The 19,609-nt window shown below is 42.2% G+C and overlaps 1 protein-coding gene across 4 annotated transcripts; it reads right to left on the bottom strand.

Annotated features, from left to right (window-relative positions):
• Positions 1 to 6,444: 6,444 nt before the first annotated feature.
• CLN8 (CLN8 transmembrane ER and ERGIC protein) lies at positions 6,445 to 19,184 on the bottom strand. 4 transcript variants are annotated; one of them, XM_071807010.1, is made up of 3 exons: positions 19,090 to 19,184; positions 11,032 to 11,700; positions 6,445 to 10,630 (listed from the first exon to the last, which is right to left on the bottom strand). In XM_071807010.1, exons 2-3 carry the CDS (start codon positions 11,572 to 11,574, stop codon positions 10,316 to 10,318), a joined length of 858 nt encoding a protein of 285 aa, XP_071663111.1. In that variant the 5' UTR covers positions 11,575 to 11,700; positions 19,090 to 19,184; the 3' UTR covers positions 6,445 to 10,315. The 4 variants fall into 4 exon arrangements, with proteins under 4 accessions (XP_071663111.1, XP_065691082.1, XP_065691081.1 ...); XM_065835010.2 differs by lacking the exon at positions 19,090 to 19,184 and adding an exon at positions 12,979 to 13,060; XM_065835009.2 differs by lacking the exon at positions 19,090 to 19,184 and adding an exon at positions 13,006 to 13,055.
• Between the last annotated feature and the right edge of the window lie 425 nt (positions 19,185 to 19,609).

The raw sequence follows: 19,609 nt of genomic DNA on the forward strand, positions 1-19,609 counted from the left end.
GACCCGCCCGCCTCCGCCCCGCTCCGGCCCCGGGGCCGCCCTCGGCCCGCCCGCTGCCGGGCCTTTCGGGCCGCGCCGGCCGCCATTGGGGCAGCGCGGGGCCCCGGCGCCTCCCGGTTGGCGCAGCCGCCCGCCGGTTGCGGCGAGGCGGGCCGGGCGCTGTCAGCGGGCGGTGTCGCGTTCCCCCCAGGACCCCCGCCGCATTCCTGCGGCCACACGTGACGGCGCGGCGGGGCCGGCCCGCTGCATACCCCCGGGCACCTGCGGCTGCCCACGGCGGGGGTGGCGTGGGGGCTGTCGGTGTAACGGGCGGCAGGAGAGCGGGAGGGTGGCCGGCTCGGGACTGACGAACTGGGCACACGGCCGATACACGTTAACCTTTTTCCCTCAGCCACGTTCTCCCGAGGAGCCTGTGAGACGTGAGGACGCACGCTAGGCCACTGTAGCTGTTCTGGAATTCATTGTCATTTATCGGTTGAAGCGTCACTGCAGACCAGCCCTGACCCCATCAGCTGCACGTCACTCTAAGCCCACGTCACACAAACACTTCATGCTTATCGTGAAAATAAAATCATCCACTTGTACATCCACGTACATACGATTCAGGACTGAAGGTGCCATTTCATAACACTGAAAAACAACATTTACGATAAGCAAGTATTTTGAAAATGTGTACTTTACAATGTATCCACGTATGCATCCATCACACTGTGACGAAAAGAAATGCTCTGAAGTCCTTAAATACATTATAAGTTCTTGATGTCACTTACAGCTCTCTAATATTGCTATGCACTATTTAAAATCTTCAGTCCACTTTTAAGCATCGAAATTTCAAGCTAAATGCTGTTCAAAGATCCACGCATCATCCAGCAGTGATCCGTGCCAATTTAAGTGCATTCACGCTACAGCCAGTAATGAAATATACCCAGATATAGTAAATTCATTATTATTACACCAAAATGTCAGTAGAAAATGGTGGCATTTCAAAAGACATTTTATGAATCCTCCTTTTTTTCTACATTTTTCATTTGTCTTTAGTTTAACAACATACATTCACAAGTATCCCATGTCTTTGAGTTGGCTCATACAACCTGAAATTACAAATTAAATATTTCGAAGTATTACTTTCAAAAATGTTTCCATTTTCACCGTTATTTTTTTTAATGCAGTTCATCACAGTGTGAACTCAAAATAGTTCTCACATAGCTCTATAAGTTCTACATAAGAAAGAAAATGAGAAGAGAAAATTGGGCTATATGTAAACGATAAGGCCAGGAATACCATTATGGCATTCAGTTCAGCTTCCCGCAGAGACACTACTTTATTCTGCTGTTTCTGTGATTTTTTAAAAAATACGTTGCACTTCACTCACATCCAGGTATCATTTCAGGAGCTGAAATGGCAGTGAATCAGTCTTTGGCAAACTGTTTAATGGCTGCTTATCATTGCAAGCCACATTAAAGCGCAGACATACATCTAGACTAAGTTCAACTAGCCCAATTTCATGATCAAAGATATCATTTACTATCAATATCCTTCTCCTTTTAGCAGCCAACTCATTATTCATGGGCATCAATTTCTCCCTTTCACTGTTAAAAAGACAGATTTCAAATCCTTCCTGTAGTTCTTTTCTGAACCCTTTGACAACTGCTTCTTTGATTCCAGTGACCATATATAAATATCCCTCTCTAATTCCAATAAAAGTTCACCGTGGAAACCTTGTTGGACAAGTCCAACAACAGCAGATCAACTTATAATAAAGTAAAACTAACTTCCAAAATAACTTGCGCTCTCTTACTGTTTTCTAAGACAACGTTCTATTAGCAGTCATAATTAGCACCCTAATCACTGCAATCACAAATTCATTATTTATCCACCCATAATTAGTTGTCAAGAACTGCATCACAGACAATGGCTTCTCTCCAGAGTTAACATGATGTTTTTCATAACCAGTCCTTAAGAAGAAGATGTTTAAATTGTTTTTACTGGGGATATATGCACAACGAGAGCTCACCAGAATTTACTTCCCCTCACTGGGGACCCTTTCCTCTCTCTATGGAAATCAGGGTGGTTGCATGTAAACATAAATTTATTACACCAAAGAACATGCAACATAATTTCTATGATTTCCAAAACATCGCATGAAATCTGACCAAGGTAAATAAACTTAGGTTTTACCAAGTTTTCCAGTGAAGCCTGATTTTTCTCATTTTCTTCCTTCTGTTTACCAGCTGCTGTAGCTGGCACTGTCTCTTCGAGTTTTCATCCACAGGAAATTCAGAAATTGTTTCGCCTGTTGTTCTTCACTGTGTCCCCCACAAAGAAGGGGGACAAAGTATGTCGTCTGCTTACTGCAGTCCTTCAGAACCCACTCAAAGCCAGGACATCCAACGGCCTTGCTTAACTTGAGCCTCTGCAGAACTCACTCTGGAGCCTCGTAAAGTTACAGGTCCCCTCCACTTCCTTTACCAAACAACGCTGAGTGATGAGACTTCATTCTTTATATATATATATAATTTTTTTTTTTTTTTAAGATAAACCACACAGCTTTCTTCAATAGAGACTATTACATCAAAATAACACTTGGTTTTAAAAAAGCATTGCTCATTCACATTCTGATGTGATATCTGCTGCTGGCCTGTCTTCCAGGTCTTCCTGAAGCACCAGCCCCAATACTGGGACACAGTTGTTGATTTTGAGCACAGTGGTACATGTTAACCTGACAGCTATACTGTGATGTTTTACCATGAACAGGTTTACAAATACTCTGCTTACACGGAGCCTTTCCAAGTCAAATTCCCAGACTGCCCATTCAGACAGACTAGGTAACAATTTTCCTAAATTTTAACATTCCTCAGCACCAGAGTCCTTGTGTTACATCAGTTCCTCGTTGTCACAGGTGGCATGTGAACAATAGAACAGCCGATGCTGTAACTTATTTTGGTGGGTTGATCCTGGTGAGCAGCCAGACGCCCACCCAGCCGCCCTCTCACTCCCTTTCAACAGGACAGGGGGAGAAATCAAGATGGAAAGCTGGTGGGTCAAAATGAAGAGAGGGAGATCAGTTAGCAAGTACTGTCATGGGCCAAGCAGATTCAACTCAAGGAAATTCCATTTATCGCAAATTAAAATTAGAGTAGGATGATGAGAAACAAAGACAAAAGCAAGAACACTTTCAGTCCCACCCCCTTCTGCCCAGACTCAGTTTCACTCCTTCATTCCTGACTCCTCTGCCTGCCCACACGGCAGGATGAGAGATGGGGGTTGTGATCAGTCCACAACACCTCCTCTCGGCACACCTTCCTCCTCACATCTCCTCTGGTCTGGCATGGGTCCTTCCCACAGGCTGCAGCCCTGCAGGATAAACCTGCTCCTGCGTGGGTTCCTCCAGACGCTGCAGGGGAATCTGCTCTGGCGCCTGGAGCAGTTCCTCCCCTTCCTCCTCGCACCTCGCTGTCTGCAGAGTTGATTCTCTCACTTTTTTGTTACTCCTCATACTGCCTGTGTCATATTTTTGCCCTTCCTTAACCACACTTCCCCTGGTGCTTCACCACCTCGGCTGGGAGGCTCAGCCGAGCCCTGCAGTGCGTGGTTGGAGCCACTGGAACCGGCTGTGTCCTTACAGAGACCCCAGCAGCCCCCAGCACCTGGACACCCGCACCCAGCGCGGGAATACGCAGAATTTCTCTCTTTAACACAAGATCCCTACTTTTGTTTGTTTGCCGTGCTCTGATAGCTCTGCTTCATTCTGAACCTAAGGAAGGAAAACTTGAATGAATTCACTGTCACCAGCGGACCATGAAGAAATGAGGTCACACAAGTGTGAAAGACAAATGCAACCTTCAGTGAAGCAGAGCTATTTTCCAGTGGTGGAAAGGATATACCAGTGTAATACAAGGTGCTGAAAAGACTACAGGAAATACTATGTACAACTCTAAGCCATCAACATTTAAGAAAAAGAAATTCGAGTGGGTAAAATGGCAAATAAAAAGTATTAGGATGGCTAAGAAAATAAAAGTACAGATTGATTTGTACTCATGAAAATGCAAAAGAGCCTCCAGAGGTAAAAATATAATTATATCAGCTAACAAGACAGTAATAATACAAGAATTACTATCAGGTTGGTGCAAAAGGAAATGCAGTTTTTGCATGTTGAAATTTGCCCCAGTTATACTTAATATGTTGTCGAGAAAAAAAAAAAATAAAGAGAGAGCATCAGACAATCTAGGTATTCAATGTCCAACTGCAACTTGGTCACCACTATACAATGTAACAACCAGTCTCCGCTACCTCATCCCAAAGCCTCCTAATTTTTTTCATATTTATTTGCTGTGATTCCTAAGCAAGGCTGTTGCTGCTTTCCAGGATACACTTTGTTCCTGTAAATACGACCCGCAAGACAAGATGATCAAGCTCGTTAGATGTTCCATGTCTACTCTATGCAAACTACTTCTCTGTACTTTTGTAGTTTGCCTGCGTGGCTCTGTTTTTCAAGGTATTGTAGTTATCACCTTGATTTAGTCTTAAAATATCCTGACAGAAGAACTGCACGGTCCAGACATGTAGGAAAGTCAACCCTCTACCTTCTACAAAATTAATGCTTTGTAAGGTGTATTTTTTTCCTCCGGTTGCTGCAAGCACCATGCTTAAACTTGAGTGAGCACAGCTTTGGTGACAAAATGCAGTGTTCACATGGTAAAGTGCTGTTGGCTGCAGAAGTAGCAGAGCAGAAGAGGGAAGTTGTAGACCTATATAGCAGTATAAAAGTCAGGCCAAGTGAGCACCTGGAGCTGCCACAATCAATTATCAGTACTAAAACAAGGCACATCCTCACAGTCTTCACAGTAAATGTCAGAGAACATATTGGTGCAAACAGTGTCAGCCTATACAGCACTCTCATGTGAACTAAGTATTCAAAGGAGCGGGAGCAGCTAAAAACAGAATCATAAGAGGAAATAAATATTTCAGACCAGAAGTAATATGTCCTTTATCTGATAAAACTAGTATTAAATTGCCACTCTTGCTGTTCGGGTCATGTCCTTAAAAACTCAGAAGTGACCCCAGCTGACTCATTGAACATACACGCACAGAGCAGCAAGTAAGGGCACAGCCTTTTCCTTGCTTTTCTCTTTGGGGACATGTGAACAGTTCCCACACCTTTCCTGTCTGCCACCCCAAACACTGATACAGCCTTGCACATTTGCTGCGTCATTACCTTTGTCATTCCACCTCACCCAGCACTGCTCTACTTATGGAAAAGATGAAGGCACAGGAACACTTGTTTCTGTTCTGTGGCCCTACCACTAACAGAACACACTAATTAGTCAATCAGATCCAGAGCACATAATGTCTCTTCCAACACTGAAAACCCACCTGGGAGCTGACAACTAGAGCAACCGGCAAAATTTACTTAATTAATGACCATAACTTATTTTTTGTTCCAAATTATCAATTTAAATACCAGTGCCATGACACAAGACCAAAAGACTGTAATTGCTGAGTAAGACTGTCAGCCTAAGTGTGCTCTAATACCTTCCTGGGAATACGGTAAGAACTACTAAGGAAAACATAGTTAACTATTAATTGAAAACATCTGAATAGCAAAACATCAATAACATTTAAATCCCTTTTACAGATTATTTACAAAAAAAAAGGACTTTATTCATACAAATACTATTACACATTGTTCTTCTCATCCCAATCTGTACCCACGCACATTCCACAGTTAGTGGAGCTTTACACATGAATGTCTTACTTCTGCTTCAATTAATCTTGGGGACTTCAGTGCAGAGGCAGCTAGCAAAATTAATGCCAGTCAGTTGCTTACACAGTGCATTCTTATAACAATTATTACAATGCCAGTAATGATGCTATTTTCCTTTAACTCACTAATGCTGAAAACTATCAGGAATTCATTCCTGCAAAGCACCAAGCAAGATGTGCAGTTCGTGCTTAGAATTGTATATTGTTATTCAGCAACGAGACAAGTTGTTGTTGTTGTTGTGTTGTTTGTTGGTTTGTTTGTTTTTAATTTAAGGTGGCTCACGCTAAGCTATGAAGTGTTACGTGGTACCGAAGTGTCTTCACAGTTAGAGCCTAGTGCAAAAATAGACCGCACACTTCAAATACACAAGCTAGAAGGGTCATTTCCAAGTAATGCTTTCTAACCATTTTTAATACATACTTATATATAGCATAGCTTCTAGTGTTTTAGTCATTAACTAAACATTAATAATTTTTTAAATGCTGGTGAAAGGGCATTTGTTTACAAGGTTTAATAGTTACTTCCACGGATATGACAGTATGTTTGTAAAATTTAACAGAATATTTTAAAATAAGTCATCTTTTTAAGCGCATACACTGCAAAAACTGTTCAAGCTACAAATAGCAAGTAAAAAATAATAGTCATTAATTTAATCAGTAAATAAAACTCACAGTAGACAATTGTTCAATAAAATACTTTTATTTATGCAGACAGTTTAGAGATGCTCTACCATTCCATAAACATTATATTGTACAAGAACAAACTTGAATTTGCTCAACACTTCTAAATTCACTTCAAGTGGGAGTCTCCCTGAGGTTAAGAAAGGTGTCTTGTAACTGCACATGCCATCAATATTTAATCAGTGTTATCGGGGAAAAAGCAAAAAAAAAAAAAAGAAAGAATTGGACATGGGTATTTAGCAGAAGGGCCCAACGGTACATGCTGAAACCTATTAGACAAAGACATTGCTGTGGTAATGACTATGGCAGGATTATCACCAGCACTGCGAGCAAGAGTAAATCTTATAGAAAAATTGGTGGAGGGGAAATGATAACAGGTTTTAGAACAAACATACGACAGGATACAAATAGAGGCAAACACAAACTGTGATTTAGGAATGCTGTATGAAGACACTAAGAACCAGATGGCTGGCCAGGGTGTCCTAGATCAGATATTTTTATTTAAAAAACAAACAAACAAAACAAAAACCACCACCACCAAACAAACAAACAAACAAACAACAACAAACAAAAACAAAAAACAAAAAACAAAACACAAACCCAACATAGTTTGTTTCTTTTTTGTTGTTGCTTTTTTGTTTGGTTGTTGGTTTTTAAATGTAAAAAAAATATTCATCCAGAAAGGTGACACAAACAGCACTCCTTGAATAAGCCTGTCCAACAAGAAAGCAGGATGAAGTCTCTAATAGTCACTTAAGGCAAATGAGCAATTCACCCCCAAACATATTATGCAATAGTTTTCAAAATCAGGCAGCAGCAACACACCTTGTGACCTGATCCAGCCATTCCTGAAACTGGACTGGGATTAGTTTCACATTAACAAAATTTATAAACTAACTATGGCAAGTCTACCTTTGGGTTGTAAAGCAGCACTTAGTTATAAGAGTAATTAGACACCAACATTCAGAGAACTTTTCAGTCTTGTTTCAGAAGAACGAGACAGTCATCCACAATCATAAACCAGAAAATTCTCTTGAAGGGAGCTGCCAAAAGGCAGTAAAGAAAACACTGGAGTATTTAAAAAAAAAAAAAAAAAAAAAAAAAAAAGAGCTTTGTGTAACAGAACTGGTAACTCCAACTCTAGGCTATCAACATGAAGAAGAAAAGTTGTCTGTATTTTTATGTCCTGATACATTTCTAGTTGAAATGTAAAATCCCCTCACCCCTCAAACCAAAACAGAAATAAAGTGAGTGTTCTTATTTGCTTTATTGCACAGCTTTTGTTCCAGCAGGTCTAGCAGTGTTCAGGTTAACAGACACTCTTAGGTATTTGTAATTATAAAGTAAGATGAGCAAAACGTTTGAGACATGCTGGAACAGTCTTTGTGTCAAAAATCTCACACTGAGATGCATACTAAAAATACTGTCTTATTATGGTAACAGTTACTTCTAATGAGATATTTAAAATGCTCTTAATAACACTACACAAGTTAATAACAAAAAATATTAAACTTTAGAAGTCTGGTACCTCTGACATAACTACCCATCTGCTTGGACCACACCTCAACTCTTTTGGCAGCCCCAAATTCACTACTGAACCAAATCCCCCATATTGTTTTATTTTAGCACATAGAAACTTCACCTCCTTTAGCCAGCCACTATAAAATTACACACTTGGCTCAAAACTTATTGCCCTTCTGATGCTTCAATTTTATGCTATGATTCTTCAGAATTCTGCAGCAGAGATTTTTATAGTTATTACCTTGTTTTATAAAATTTGAACCTTTATGTTTCAAGCTGCATAGAGCACACCATCATTTTGGTATCTGGTAACTTATTCTCTGCCTTCCCCCCTGGAACTCCTGTAAGTGAGATTTGCATTCGACAAGATGGGCATTTGGATCACACTTCTGGGTTCTGTTTCTGAGGAATTCATCCCCCTGCTTTTTTCTGAAGTACTTTTAGCATTACTCTCCCTCACATAACCCCTCAGGAGAGGTATGTAATTTCAACCTCTAGAGAATCCCTTTTTCTATAGGATGGCATCCAGACAGATAACACTGCAACCTCACTCTGGCCTGCTTAGAAATAAGGAGGTAGCATAAAATTCGTATTTTCTCAATTGAATATCAGCAAGATAACAGACAGCATTGCTGTGTAAAATTATTATGGCTCTCTCAGCCTAGTTTTGAATGGGCAATTTCAGATATTCACCACTTCATCATTATCAACAAGATCTGGCTATGCTTTTGTGATCTAACAGTAAGAAGTTTCCTCCCCCTCACAACTCTGTGCTCACACAAAGCGAACTGGGGAACACAGCAACCTGACCACTAGCTTCCTCCCTTCACTTGGAATAAAATCGAAGACATTCCCACCAAAAATTAATAAAATGGGGTTGCTTACACCAAACAGTGCTTCCCTTCCACATTTAAAACAATATGCTCCATCACAGATCAGTACACAAAGCTTTAAACACATGCCTTGACCTGAAAGTCTTCACATATTGGGTTTGCCCGATCTTATTACTTTGGAAAATAAAACTGTAGCAGTCACGTCACAACATGAGAAAGTTTCAAATGTCAGGCTTTTTATCTCACTGTGTCAAAACTAATTATCTTTGGCATTCTCCTGCCACTAGGCGTCAGTCTCTTCTAGCGTGATCTTTACACTGTCATCTGCTGTCCAAAGTTTCACCCAGGAACCATCAGACCAATACCACCAGCAAGAGAACATGCACCACAATTTGCCATGCCCCTATCTAAAAAAACTACCCTATTACCTAGGTCAAGGTAAGATTTAGCGATGTGGCAAGTAAAGTGCAAAGGATTGTTAACATCACTTTGTATGCTCGTCAAAGTAAAATAAAAATACTAGAAGAACAATTGAACTAAAGGAGATGACTTGGGCTTTCCTCCAGAGGAGTCACCTCAGATTCTAAAACCCTCTATAACTCAGAGAATTTCCAAAAATGACAGGAACCATAACCAGAGCACTAGTGGAACTGCTCAGTGGAACCTACAAAGAAAATAATTTTACCAACCAACCAGCAAACTTTTCAAGAATGAAAAAGAGTGAAACATTGTATCATTGCCTCTTATATTTCACTGATTTCAAGTCCAGAAGTGAGCACTACGATTACCTACCTAGCTGGATCACCAGTATAACAAAGGCTTCCACCCCCACATGCATGTTTGTGGTGGATATGAATTCCCCATACTGAGGGTGACCTGGAAACTACAGTTCACTTTGACAGAGAACACTGAAACAATCACCTTCCTCAAGTGCACTTAGAAGAAAAAAAAAAAAAAAAAGAAAAAAAAGAAAAGAAACCCAGACAAAAACCACCCCAACCCCAGCCATGACTGCATTCTGTCACTGACCAGTTCAGCCACTTGGAATGATTTAATGGCACACAGGAACTAGGTACCCATGCATACCTAACTTGGGTCATAATTTATCTTAATAAGCAACTCACATAATTTCTAGTATCAGTGTCTCCAACATATGTGAAATAGGATCTAAGCTAAACTTGATTCAAGCTGAGCTTAATAGACAAATTAACCATAAAGCCACTTTGAAGCATTAGGATAAAGGATATCACTAGGGAACATGTCACTCCTAGTTTATGAAATACTGTCCAACCTGACAAAATTGCTGGTGTAATTCATAACTAAGAGGTTGAAAATCTTATATGTATGCACACATGAAACATAAACAATGCTTTTAAAGACTTCCGATGCATACAGAGTACTACCAGCAAGGAATCGCTGTGTTAATGAGCTCTTTGCAAAAGCTTCTAGTTCATGGACAAAGAGTTACTTTGCATTGTATTCTTCCACTGCCCTACTAGGAAGCAGCTGCTTCAGTGTTATATCCTCTTCTTTTGATGTGTTTCACCATTAAAATTTCCATTTTCCATTGCTTTATTTTCAAAGTTCCAGTCAGTTGGGCTGAGGAGCTGCTGAGTTTTTTTGTATGTCCAGTATGGGTTAAGTATTAGTGTAACAGCAAATAATCCAGAGAATAAAACAATAAAATGAAGAAGTCCCAGATTTTCTATCACAGAATTCCAATTGAAAATACACACCCACCACATGTGGTAAGTAAGAATCATGCGGCAGTGAAACAGGTGGATCATCACCCACTGGTTTACCTTCCAGAAAAGGGTATTAGCACAGCCAGCCTAGAAAAAACAAGAATAGAAAGTATGCAGAAATGAGATTGTTACTTCAAGATAAGGAACAGAGGAATCTGTAGAACTAATGCAAATATCCAGCTTTCACATACACACACTCTCAGGCGTTTTTTCCATGTAGAGCTATGATATTCCATACAGCATCCCAAACTCAGAATGAATCTATACCATCTCACTATCCACATGCACACAGCATCCCACAGAAAACTATATGGAGTACTACAGAAATGTCATCACAACAAAAGCAGGTATCATAGTAACATGGATATCAGTTAGATGAACACAGTTTTGCTGAAAAGCTATCTAGACAAACTACACAGATTACCTATGGACAAGTGAGATGCATGAAAACTGTTACAAACATAATTTGAAAATGATCACATGCTTACCTTTAGAAGCATCCAGGAAATGCACGTTGAGGGAGTACTCATCTCCAACAACATTCCCATCAAAGGCAGATAATGTCCAGATTTCACATTAATTACCAGACCAGCCAAGCCACCAAAAGCAAGCAAGTGATGAACTACCAAGAACACATCAAATGTTCTAAAAATAACGTTGGACACGTGAACAGCTACATTTTCAAGCAAGAAAAATCCAGCAGCTATTAAACAATTAAACCAACTCCACTTCTGCTGTGAATACACTTTGTCAGCATAAAAAACAGGATCTATGAGTAAAGCCCATAACCCAGAAACACAACTCTGAAGTCCAAACACACCACGTGTGACTGCCATGTTCCAAAACACCTTCTCCTTTGCATACAAGGCACGATAAGTGGTACTTATCCGTGAAGACAACCAGTGAGACAAAAGAAATACTCCCAAGTAGATTAAAAAACCAGCAGCTAAAAATGTCAAACGAACTTCCCATAAGAGATAGTCCCAGTCAAAAATGGTCCAAAACACTGGATCATCATTTGTAGGATTCATTTCTTCTTTTTACAGAGCAAAGCCTTGCAAGGGGCTTGACACTTCTCACCCACACTACAGTCTCCTTTATGCCTGTTCAGCCTCTGCTATTATGCAAATCAGAAACCATGAACTCTTCTTTTCCATCTGGAACAAGGAGAAAAAAAATAAGTGAATTTTAAGTCATCCACATACATAGCTTCTAAACCATGGAGGACTCACTTCCATGGCAGTTACAACTTTGGTCCTGTTGCCATTAAGCACAGTCACCCCAAAGACAAGTAAACAGACAGACAAAAAATCTTAAGCAGTGTGTTTCAGATTAACTGGCCTACAAAATCTGTACTAATACACAGTAATGTACTGAAACAGAAGCTGAAGAGGGCAAAGTAGGAGGGAAAGAAAGAGGAAGAGAAAATACAAGAAGCTAAGCCTGTTTTCTTACTTATGAAGCTTATATTTCAACAGCAGTGTGATGTTATTCTACTCCATTATTCTCCTGTTCCCCTGCTTTTCCCTCACTGATTTTTCCACCCCTTCCTACAGCTTCGAGTGCAATTCAGGATCTCAAATACAGAGCCTGGACATGAAACTATTGAAACTTAATCCAGTAAGCAAGAACACTTACACAGAAAAGGGTTTTTAGGGTCATATCTCAAAACAAGATTTTGCAATCGGTTTCTGAACATTAAACCTTCCAAAAGAAAACATATTCCAAAAATACATTAAGAATATGGAATGCAGACAAGCAACATTAATATGTGTTATTAACATTAGCATAATTAACTGAATAGCCCAGTAGTAAGTCCCTCAAGTTAGGTGAAACTTCCCAAACACATCACAGTTCAGAGCCAGAGATTTATGGAGATGGAAAAGCCAGATAATATTGAAATATTTGAATGCCGGCTGATTTTTATGAACTGCTGAGGTGATATCAGCGTGACTGCTAGACCCACTGCAGCCTGTAAATACTCAGAACCACGATGCGTTTGAGAGTTCGGTGGGAGCTCAATGAAAAAGCCAGAGTACAGAGATGCTCCGGCCTCGCTCCACCATGACCACGACAGCGCAGATCCTGCCGGACCTGCTCACAACGGCCTTTGCTGGCAGATGCCCCACTCCAAGCGGGTGACTGACGGTCAGTCCCGGCCCCAAGGTCCTACGCCCGTCCCACGGCTTCACACCGAACGACACGGACTCGAAGGTGGAGACCCAGCAGCTTCCCCTCCGCCCATCGCCCGGGAGAAAAGCGGGGTGAAACACACTAATCCACTGGCACGAACAGGCCCTGAACAGCGCAACCCACTGCGGCAAGCGCCGGCTCCGGCAGGGCCGCAGCGGCGCCGGCAGCGGCACCGGCACCGGCACCGGCCCGTCCCGCCCCGGCCCGGCCCGGCCCAGCCGCCGCGAGGACCTCACGCAGACCTGCGGTGCCGACCCCGGCGCACAGACCTCGCTCGCACCCGCCGCTCCTCAGCGATGGCGGCCCGGCCCTTCGCGGCCCGGCCCTTCCCGGCTCCGGGACTGCCCCGGGCGGCCAGCCGCCCTCCCCGGCCTCCCGGGAGCACCCGGTCCAGTCCGACCCACCGCGGCTCCCACAACAACCGCCCTCAGCTGGGCAGCCGCCATACGGCCCACTGCACATGCGCCAGACGCCGCCGCGGCCGGCCGGCATGAACCACCGAGCGCCTCAGGGGGAGGGAGGGCGCGCCCATACCACTGGGGCGGGGGGGAGACGGCAGGGCCTCAGACAGAGACCCTGGTCCCCTCTAGGCGGGAGCCTCGTTTACAAGGTGGTTTTCCTCGCGTCACAGAAGGATCATCACCACCACTGAAAAGTTCATAATATTTAATAGATGCATGTTCCACAATTAAAAAAAAAAAAAGGCAGCAGTGATGTCATAGCCAGTATCTTTACCTGTAATTATCCAATTTCATTAAAGCCAGCAAATTATTAAATAGATGTCGCAGAGTTCTGCTACATGATTCTCGCCATAATTGTGAAAACTGATCTTGTCATCCCAGTGACTCAGCCTGGCTGAGTCTTGCGAGCATCACTGGGCAGTTCCACTGAAACCACAGGGCACTGAGCTCCTGCCCTGTGCCCGGGGTTTGGTTTGGCAGCCACAAATGTGATGGGCAGCGACTGCAAGTTTCACCAGGGGAAAGCTCAGTCCCATAACAGGCCAGGTGTTTCCATCAAAAAGTGACCAAAAAAAAAAAAAAAAAAAAAATCAAGCCACAACATCTGTTACTCGGAGAATTGGCCCAAAACAGTCGAAATCCTAACCTGGGTCTCCTCTTGGTGAGACACCTGAGCTGGGAAATCTGCCCTGAAGTCTAATGTGTTCTTGGTTCCCAGTCAGGGACAGGGATGTGCCATCATTCCCTGGGGAGAACTGGGTCCTGCCACAGTAGCAGGATAACTGGGCAGGAGGGGTTTTGTGCGTTTGCTTTCAATTGCTAATGTGACAACTCCATTCCCCAGGGACCCTCCCCAAGCTCTGTGAAACCACCATCCGTTCATGTGACACCTCAGGAGTTTAGATACAGGCAGCCACGCTCGGCTGTTTATGGGAAACATCTGCAAATAAAATCTACTGCTTGTATCTCCATTTAATGTGCTGGTGTGAGGCACCACACCTTCCCTCCGAGATCCTCTGCAGACAGCCCCAAGGGACACCAGGGTTTGGCTGCAGCCGTGCCCGCACACCCAGACACCACCTGTGTGCCACCGAGGTGAGTCACACCTGAGCACACCTGCTGCCTCACCACCAGCAACCTCCGCCTGGGAGCTCCAGATCAGCAGTAAATGCAGGACAAGAAATTTCAGCCGAAATAGTTGTTTTTAGTAAAGAGCACACTGATAATCAAGTGATAGAGGTCCTGATGACATGGGCCAGCAAGTTGGTGTTGCAGACAGAAGGATTAATCCTTGCACAAAGCAAGAATAAATTGTTTGCAAAGCTTTGCGGTGTGGTCAGAGCCATTTACTGACTCTGAAGGGGGAAAAGTGCTACAGGGCCTGAGAGATGCTTGGGAAGTGCTTCCTAGCTAGTGGCGGATACTAACTTAATAACCTCTGTTCCCTAACAGATGCCAGACCTCCCCTGGGTAACAAGAAAAGGATGAGAAAGATGAACAAGCAAAATCTGGGTGAGCTATTGTTGGAAGAAATTGCTTTCCCAGGTAACATGATGAGGCTGATGCACCAAGGGCCTCTGTTTTAGCTTCTTCTGATTTTATTTTTCCTGTAGTCATCTTTAAAGAATATCTTTAAATTGTAGTACCTTGAGGCAGAAAGTTTTTTTGCTTACATATAAGGAACTGCAATTGTATTGTAAAAAACACGATCACAGGAAGGCTGTAGTCTTTCTTGGGGATTTTCCTTCTCTTCACTGCCTTTCTTGCCTTCTCAAGTGAAATCTAATTTTTTAATTACTACTAGGCTTAGCCATGATGTAATAGTTTTGTGTTACTTTCTGAATGTACTGATACTACAACCACACTTAGTGACAACTTTTTAATAGGTGCCTCATTATGGTAATTATGATCGCTTCAGGTATTTCAAAATAGTTCTTCCTGCAGTGATGCTCATCTTCCATATCATGTCATATTCAGTTCCCATTTTTATGGCCATTCTGGCTGGATGCTACAGCATGCCCTGTCCAAAGCTAAATTTCCTGACTCTCTGCCCTGTCTTGATTTTGGAAGACTTTCTCAGCAACTTCAAAATGTCACAGATAGAAGAACAAAGAGCACCTCTAGGCAGGGAGCCCTGCCTGCAGTCTGGATGATCTGCCCCTTGTAGTTAAGAGCCTCTTCATACTGGTTCAGTAGGCTTCCCCGCAGTCAAGAACTGAATGTGATTTTTTGCACCTTACAACAATATCTGTGTTTTGTTGCCTCAATGGCTATATCTATGCAGCCCCCCATGAGTGGGCTGCCTTTTACTTAGAAATGGGGTGGCTATATCCCAGCTGCCCATTGAAGATGATTTTGGCGCACACTATTTCCCATCCATAGAAATTTGGGCTTCAGAAGCTCATTTTGACCAAAGTCCTGCTTCAAATGGAACCAATGCCCAATATCCAGGAACCATCTAGAAAACTGCTAGGTGGCTCAAGCCAAACTTCTTCCAGGTAGCACACTAATAATTAAACCTTGCATGCAGTAATGAATCAGTAGCTCCTCTGTTGTATTTACTAATATACAGATAGCCGATGATAGTTAAGGATGTCTTCAGTTTTATCACTTTTTTTTCTTCATTCCCTGAATCCAAGTGCCACGATCCCATGTTTTTCTCCTGCTCCCTGTGCTTTCCAAGGCAGACTCGTACCCTCCCAGTGGTGGGAGAGCACCTTAAAGGCAGAGGCTTAGGAGATGCATATGGAGGACACAAGGCCAACCAGTGAGAACTTCAGTGAGAGGGGAGTCTACAGTTTGTGCAGAGGCTGCAGGATGATTATTATAGGACATGTATGAGTGTTTGTGAGTATATGAGGTGGGAATACAGAATATAGCCAACTGGTACTTCAATTACCATTGGCAGTGAGTTGGGAAATGTGTTTCAGGATGGGGTTGAGAAAGCAGTTTCACTCCCATTGTCAAATTCATCCATTCATTGCAGACGACTGTTTATTCTGTAAAGATTTGCCTTGGATATGCAAGGGCAAAAAAATCTAGAATAAGCCAGGCTGAATTCTGCCTTTTGCTCCATCTGCAGGAGACATGGCATAATGGCAAAAAGGACAGAAATTACCTGTGACGGCAGTGAAGGGATGGAGATCGGGAGGAATCCTGGCTGATGAGGTTGGCCTCTGATAATTATGTAACTCTGCACTGTCTTCCATCATATTGCCACAATTCTTGACAGCATCTTTCGTGTTCCTTTTTGAGCCCAACATACAGACGCACTCTGAGGCTTTCTTCTGGCTGGATGTACACTTGGCATATACCAGACAGGAACTGAGAACATGACTGAACTCCCCGTGGGTCCAGCTGTAGGGCATCCTGCAGCAGCTGATGGTGATGAAGGCAAAAGCCTGCACAGACTAGAAGCCTGCATTGTTTTGTGGGCAAGAACATTGTCCCAGCTCACTGCAGAAATTCTGGAGTCCTCAGTATGCAGGTATTGTGCACACAGCTGTGTGGCTACTATTAGTCTGTACGGTGAACAGTAAGGCCTTGAAATATGGTGAAAATATATTATTATAAGGTCATTAACCCCTTGAAGGAGCACTGGGGAAAATAAATATCATGGTCAGATATGCCCTGCTGCAGGAAGGTTGTCCAGGATATTTTATGTACTGACCAACCAAAAATAGTGCAGAAATATCAGTGTGGCCAAGCTAAGTAACAGATGAGACCCTTTTATTGATCACAATTCACATACACTTCAAATGAGTCCACCCTTTGAGAAGAACAACAAAACCCTGGCTGATGAGGATACAATGAGTTGGAACTGCACACATGGTTTGTCCCCTCTGACAATCATATGCAAGCCTGTCGCATGAATATGCATCAAATGCTTGAAAATAGCCCACCCTCACTAGGGCAGCACTCAACTATGCTATTGATCAGTGTAAATGAATCCTGGACAAAGTCTCTTTTCTGTTCATACCTATATTGATTTTTATTATGTCTTTTAAAATCTCAACACTGGCTTATTGGGAGAATGGAACTAATTAGTAAATAGAGGGATAACAGAAACTTCTCTTGTCCTCTGAGTAGCATGTGAAGGAAATTAAGTTCCTGCCTTAGGTTATCTTAATTCATTTTTTAATTCCAGAGTGCCAAAAACCTATGGTTAGTGGTACTAAATGCTGAACTAAGTGCTATGAGTGTAAATAAAACCTGAGCTGGTAATCTTCCCAATAGAGGATGAAAAGTCTACTGCTACTTAAAAAGCCAAGAACCCATTGACTTTTCAAAAGGTTTTATCCCTCTCTTCTCAAAGTTTTAGAAAAGCTTGCACAATTACAGACACAGATCCATGCATATACACACAGCTTGTGCTGACCTGTCACATAATAATTTATTTTCAGTGACATGCTTCTTAAATTACTTTTTTAAACCAAAATTTCTTCCTTTACCACGCACTAATCTGCTGTCTGCATTCAAATCTATGGGAGATTTACTACTAATTGTGGGAGCTTTGCTTCAGTTCTGTGGGAGATTTACTACATGCCTGCCTTAAGGAACTCCATAGCAATACCAAATGTGTAAACTTGCTTTGTTAATGTTTTACACATACTCTCAAAGTTCTCCTGATTTTTGTCCAACAGGTACTTATGCAGTATTCCTACACACAAACTTCAGGTATTCCAAGAAGCACTTTGAACATGCTTGTTTAGGGCATTTTCCCTCTCAGCTAATAGGAAGTGTACTCAACTTCGTTCAGAAAACCTGTATTACAAGGCTTCCATGGCTGCCAAGAATTCAGGAAGTCTTTACACGGCATAACATATTCATCTACTTGTTTATTTTCCTTAGTACTTGGAGATCAGCACTAGTTTCCACAAACTCTTTTTCTGTTTCACTTACAGTCAGTTTTACATGAATTAATCAGCTCCTTATGCTCCAGAACAAATAGTGATAATAGTTGCCTCGAAGCCTTTGATATTCCCAAAATTAAAAAAAAAAAATATCAGATATGCTGAGCATCCAGACTTCGATCTACCAGTTGTGGGGAAAATAGCAGCAATGAAAGTGGCTGTTTCTGCCTGCTTGAGTCTCTTGAGATAATTCAAATAATGCAGAAGAACTGGAATTTCTTTGTTCAGTACCTCTCAAGATTATCCCCCATTTCTCTTTACTATATGAACATTTTATGAAGATGCTGGAGGTATACAACCGCTGTTGAGCAGTGCCATATATCCCAGTCTCATTAAAGAACCTGTGTTGGGTGTAGACATAGTTCAGGATGTTTATCCTACCCATGCTGACCCTGTGACGTCTGACCATTCCCTGTCCACTGCTTAATTGGACCTCACAAAGTCCAGCCTTTGGGCAAATATTCCTTTAATATTTCCTCCCTTCTCATTCTTTTACCTCCATTCAAGGCAAGATATCCTACCTTTTTTTCTTCTAATCCTAATTTATTTCTGTTTTGAAAGAACACGCTCTCAAGCCCTCTCCTGCTTGATCCAACCATCTCTCTCAAAATTTTCTCAAAATCTCAACTTCTGTTTCCCATTAGCCTGCAATTAGTCTGCAATGCATGAGATGTTGCTGCTTCACCTCTTCTTTGTCAACTTAACTTCACACCTCACTCCAAAGCCTTCTTATTCTCTTTCCATTTTGTAAGCTTCTCTTTATGTTCCATGTACCATAAATGTGTCTCTTGAATCACTGCTTAAATAAATTCCATCACATTTTTTTTTCTCTCTCTTTTCCCTAATTCTGTTAGAGCCCTGGCCAGTCAATGCCTCCTTATGCTCCTCCATGAGGATTTTCACCTCCTAGTGCCCAGCGTCACTAGTGACACTATAACCACTTATTTTACCCCATAGCAATAATAAATAAGAACAATACCAGCTGTATCCAGTCGTCGATGCAAGTTCCTCAGTTGCTTCTGGTTGACTTCAGGTAACTAGCACACTGTGATGATAGAAGCTTCGGTTTGCAGTTGAACCTCTTTATTCCTTCCTCACCAATCTACGTGTCTTAACAACGTTCGCTGGAACAGGTTGTTCTGCCTTAGTAGTCAGGCTCTTGCTTCACAGCTGCAGTCATAAAGGTTAGACTAACTGGTGTTTCAAGTTTACCCAGAATCTCTAGTCCTTCTTTCTCCTTTCCCACACAGGTACCTCCAATGCCTCTTCAGGAATCAAAGGAAAATCCTGTGTCTGTCTTATGGAATATATGCTTATCATTTAGGAATTTTATTTAGCTCCAGGCAGTCTCACCTGGATAGAAACTGGGGATTCTACCAGCAGGCAAAAAGATGTTGGTCAAGTTAGAAACAGAACAGTAAGTGACTGGCTTAGACGTGGGTCTCTAACTAAGGGTTTGGTCACAGATTACTATCTCAGACCATCTTTCAGTTGCATTT

This window comes from Patagioenas fasciata, chromosome 3 (assembly GCF_037038585.1).
Source record: "Patagioenas fasciata isolate bPatFas1 chromosome 3, bPatFas1.hap1, whole genome shotgun sequence".
In the NCBI taxonomy this organism is placed as follows: domain Eukaryota; kingdom Metazoa; phylum Chordata; class Aves; order Columbiformes; family Columbidae; genus Patagioenas; species Patagioenas fasciata.

Bases quoted from the DNA above. Each gene is read 5' to 3' on its own strand.
- CLN8 (XM_071807010.1), bottom strand. From the start codon at position 11,574: ATGAATCCTACAAATGATGATCCAGTGTTTTGGACCATTTTTGACTGG. The intron at 10,631-11,031 runs GTAAGCATGTGA...TGTTTTTTCTAG, and splicing joins TTTCCTGGATGCTTCTAAAG to GCTGGCTGTGCTAATACCCT.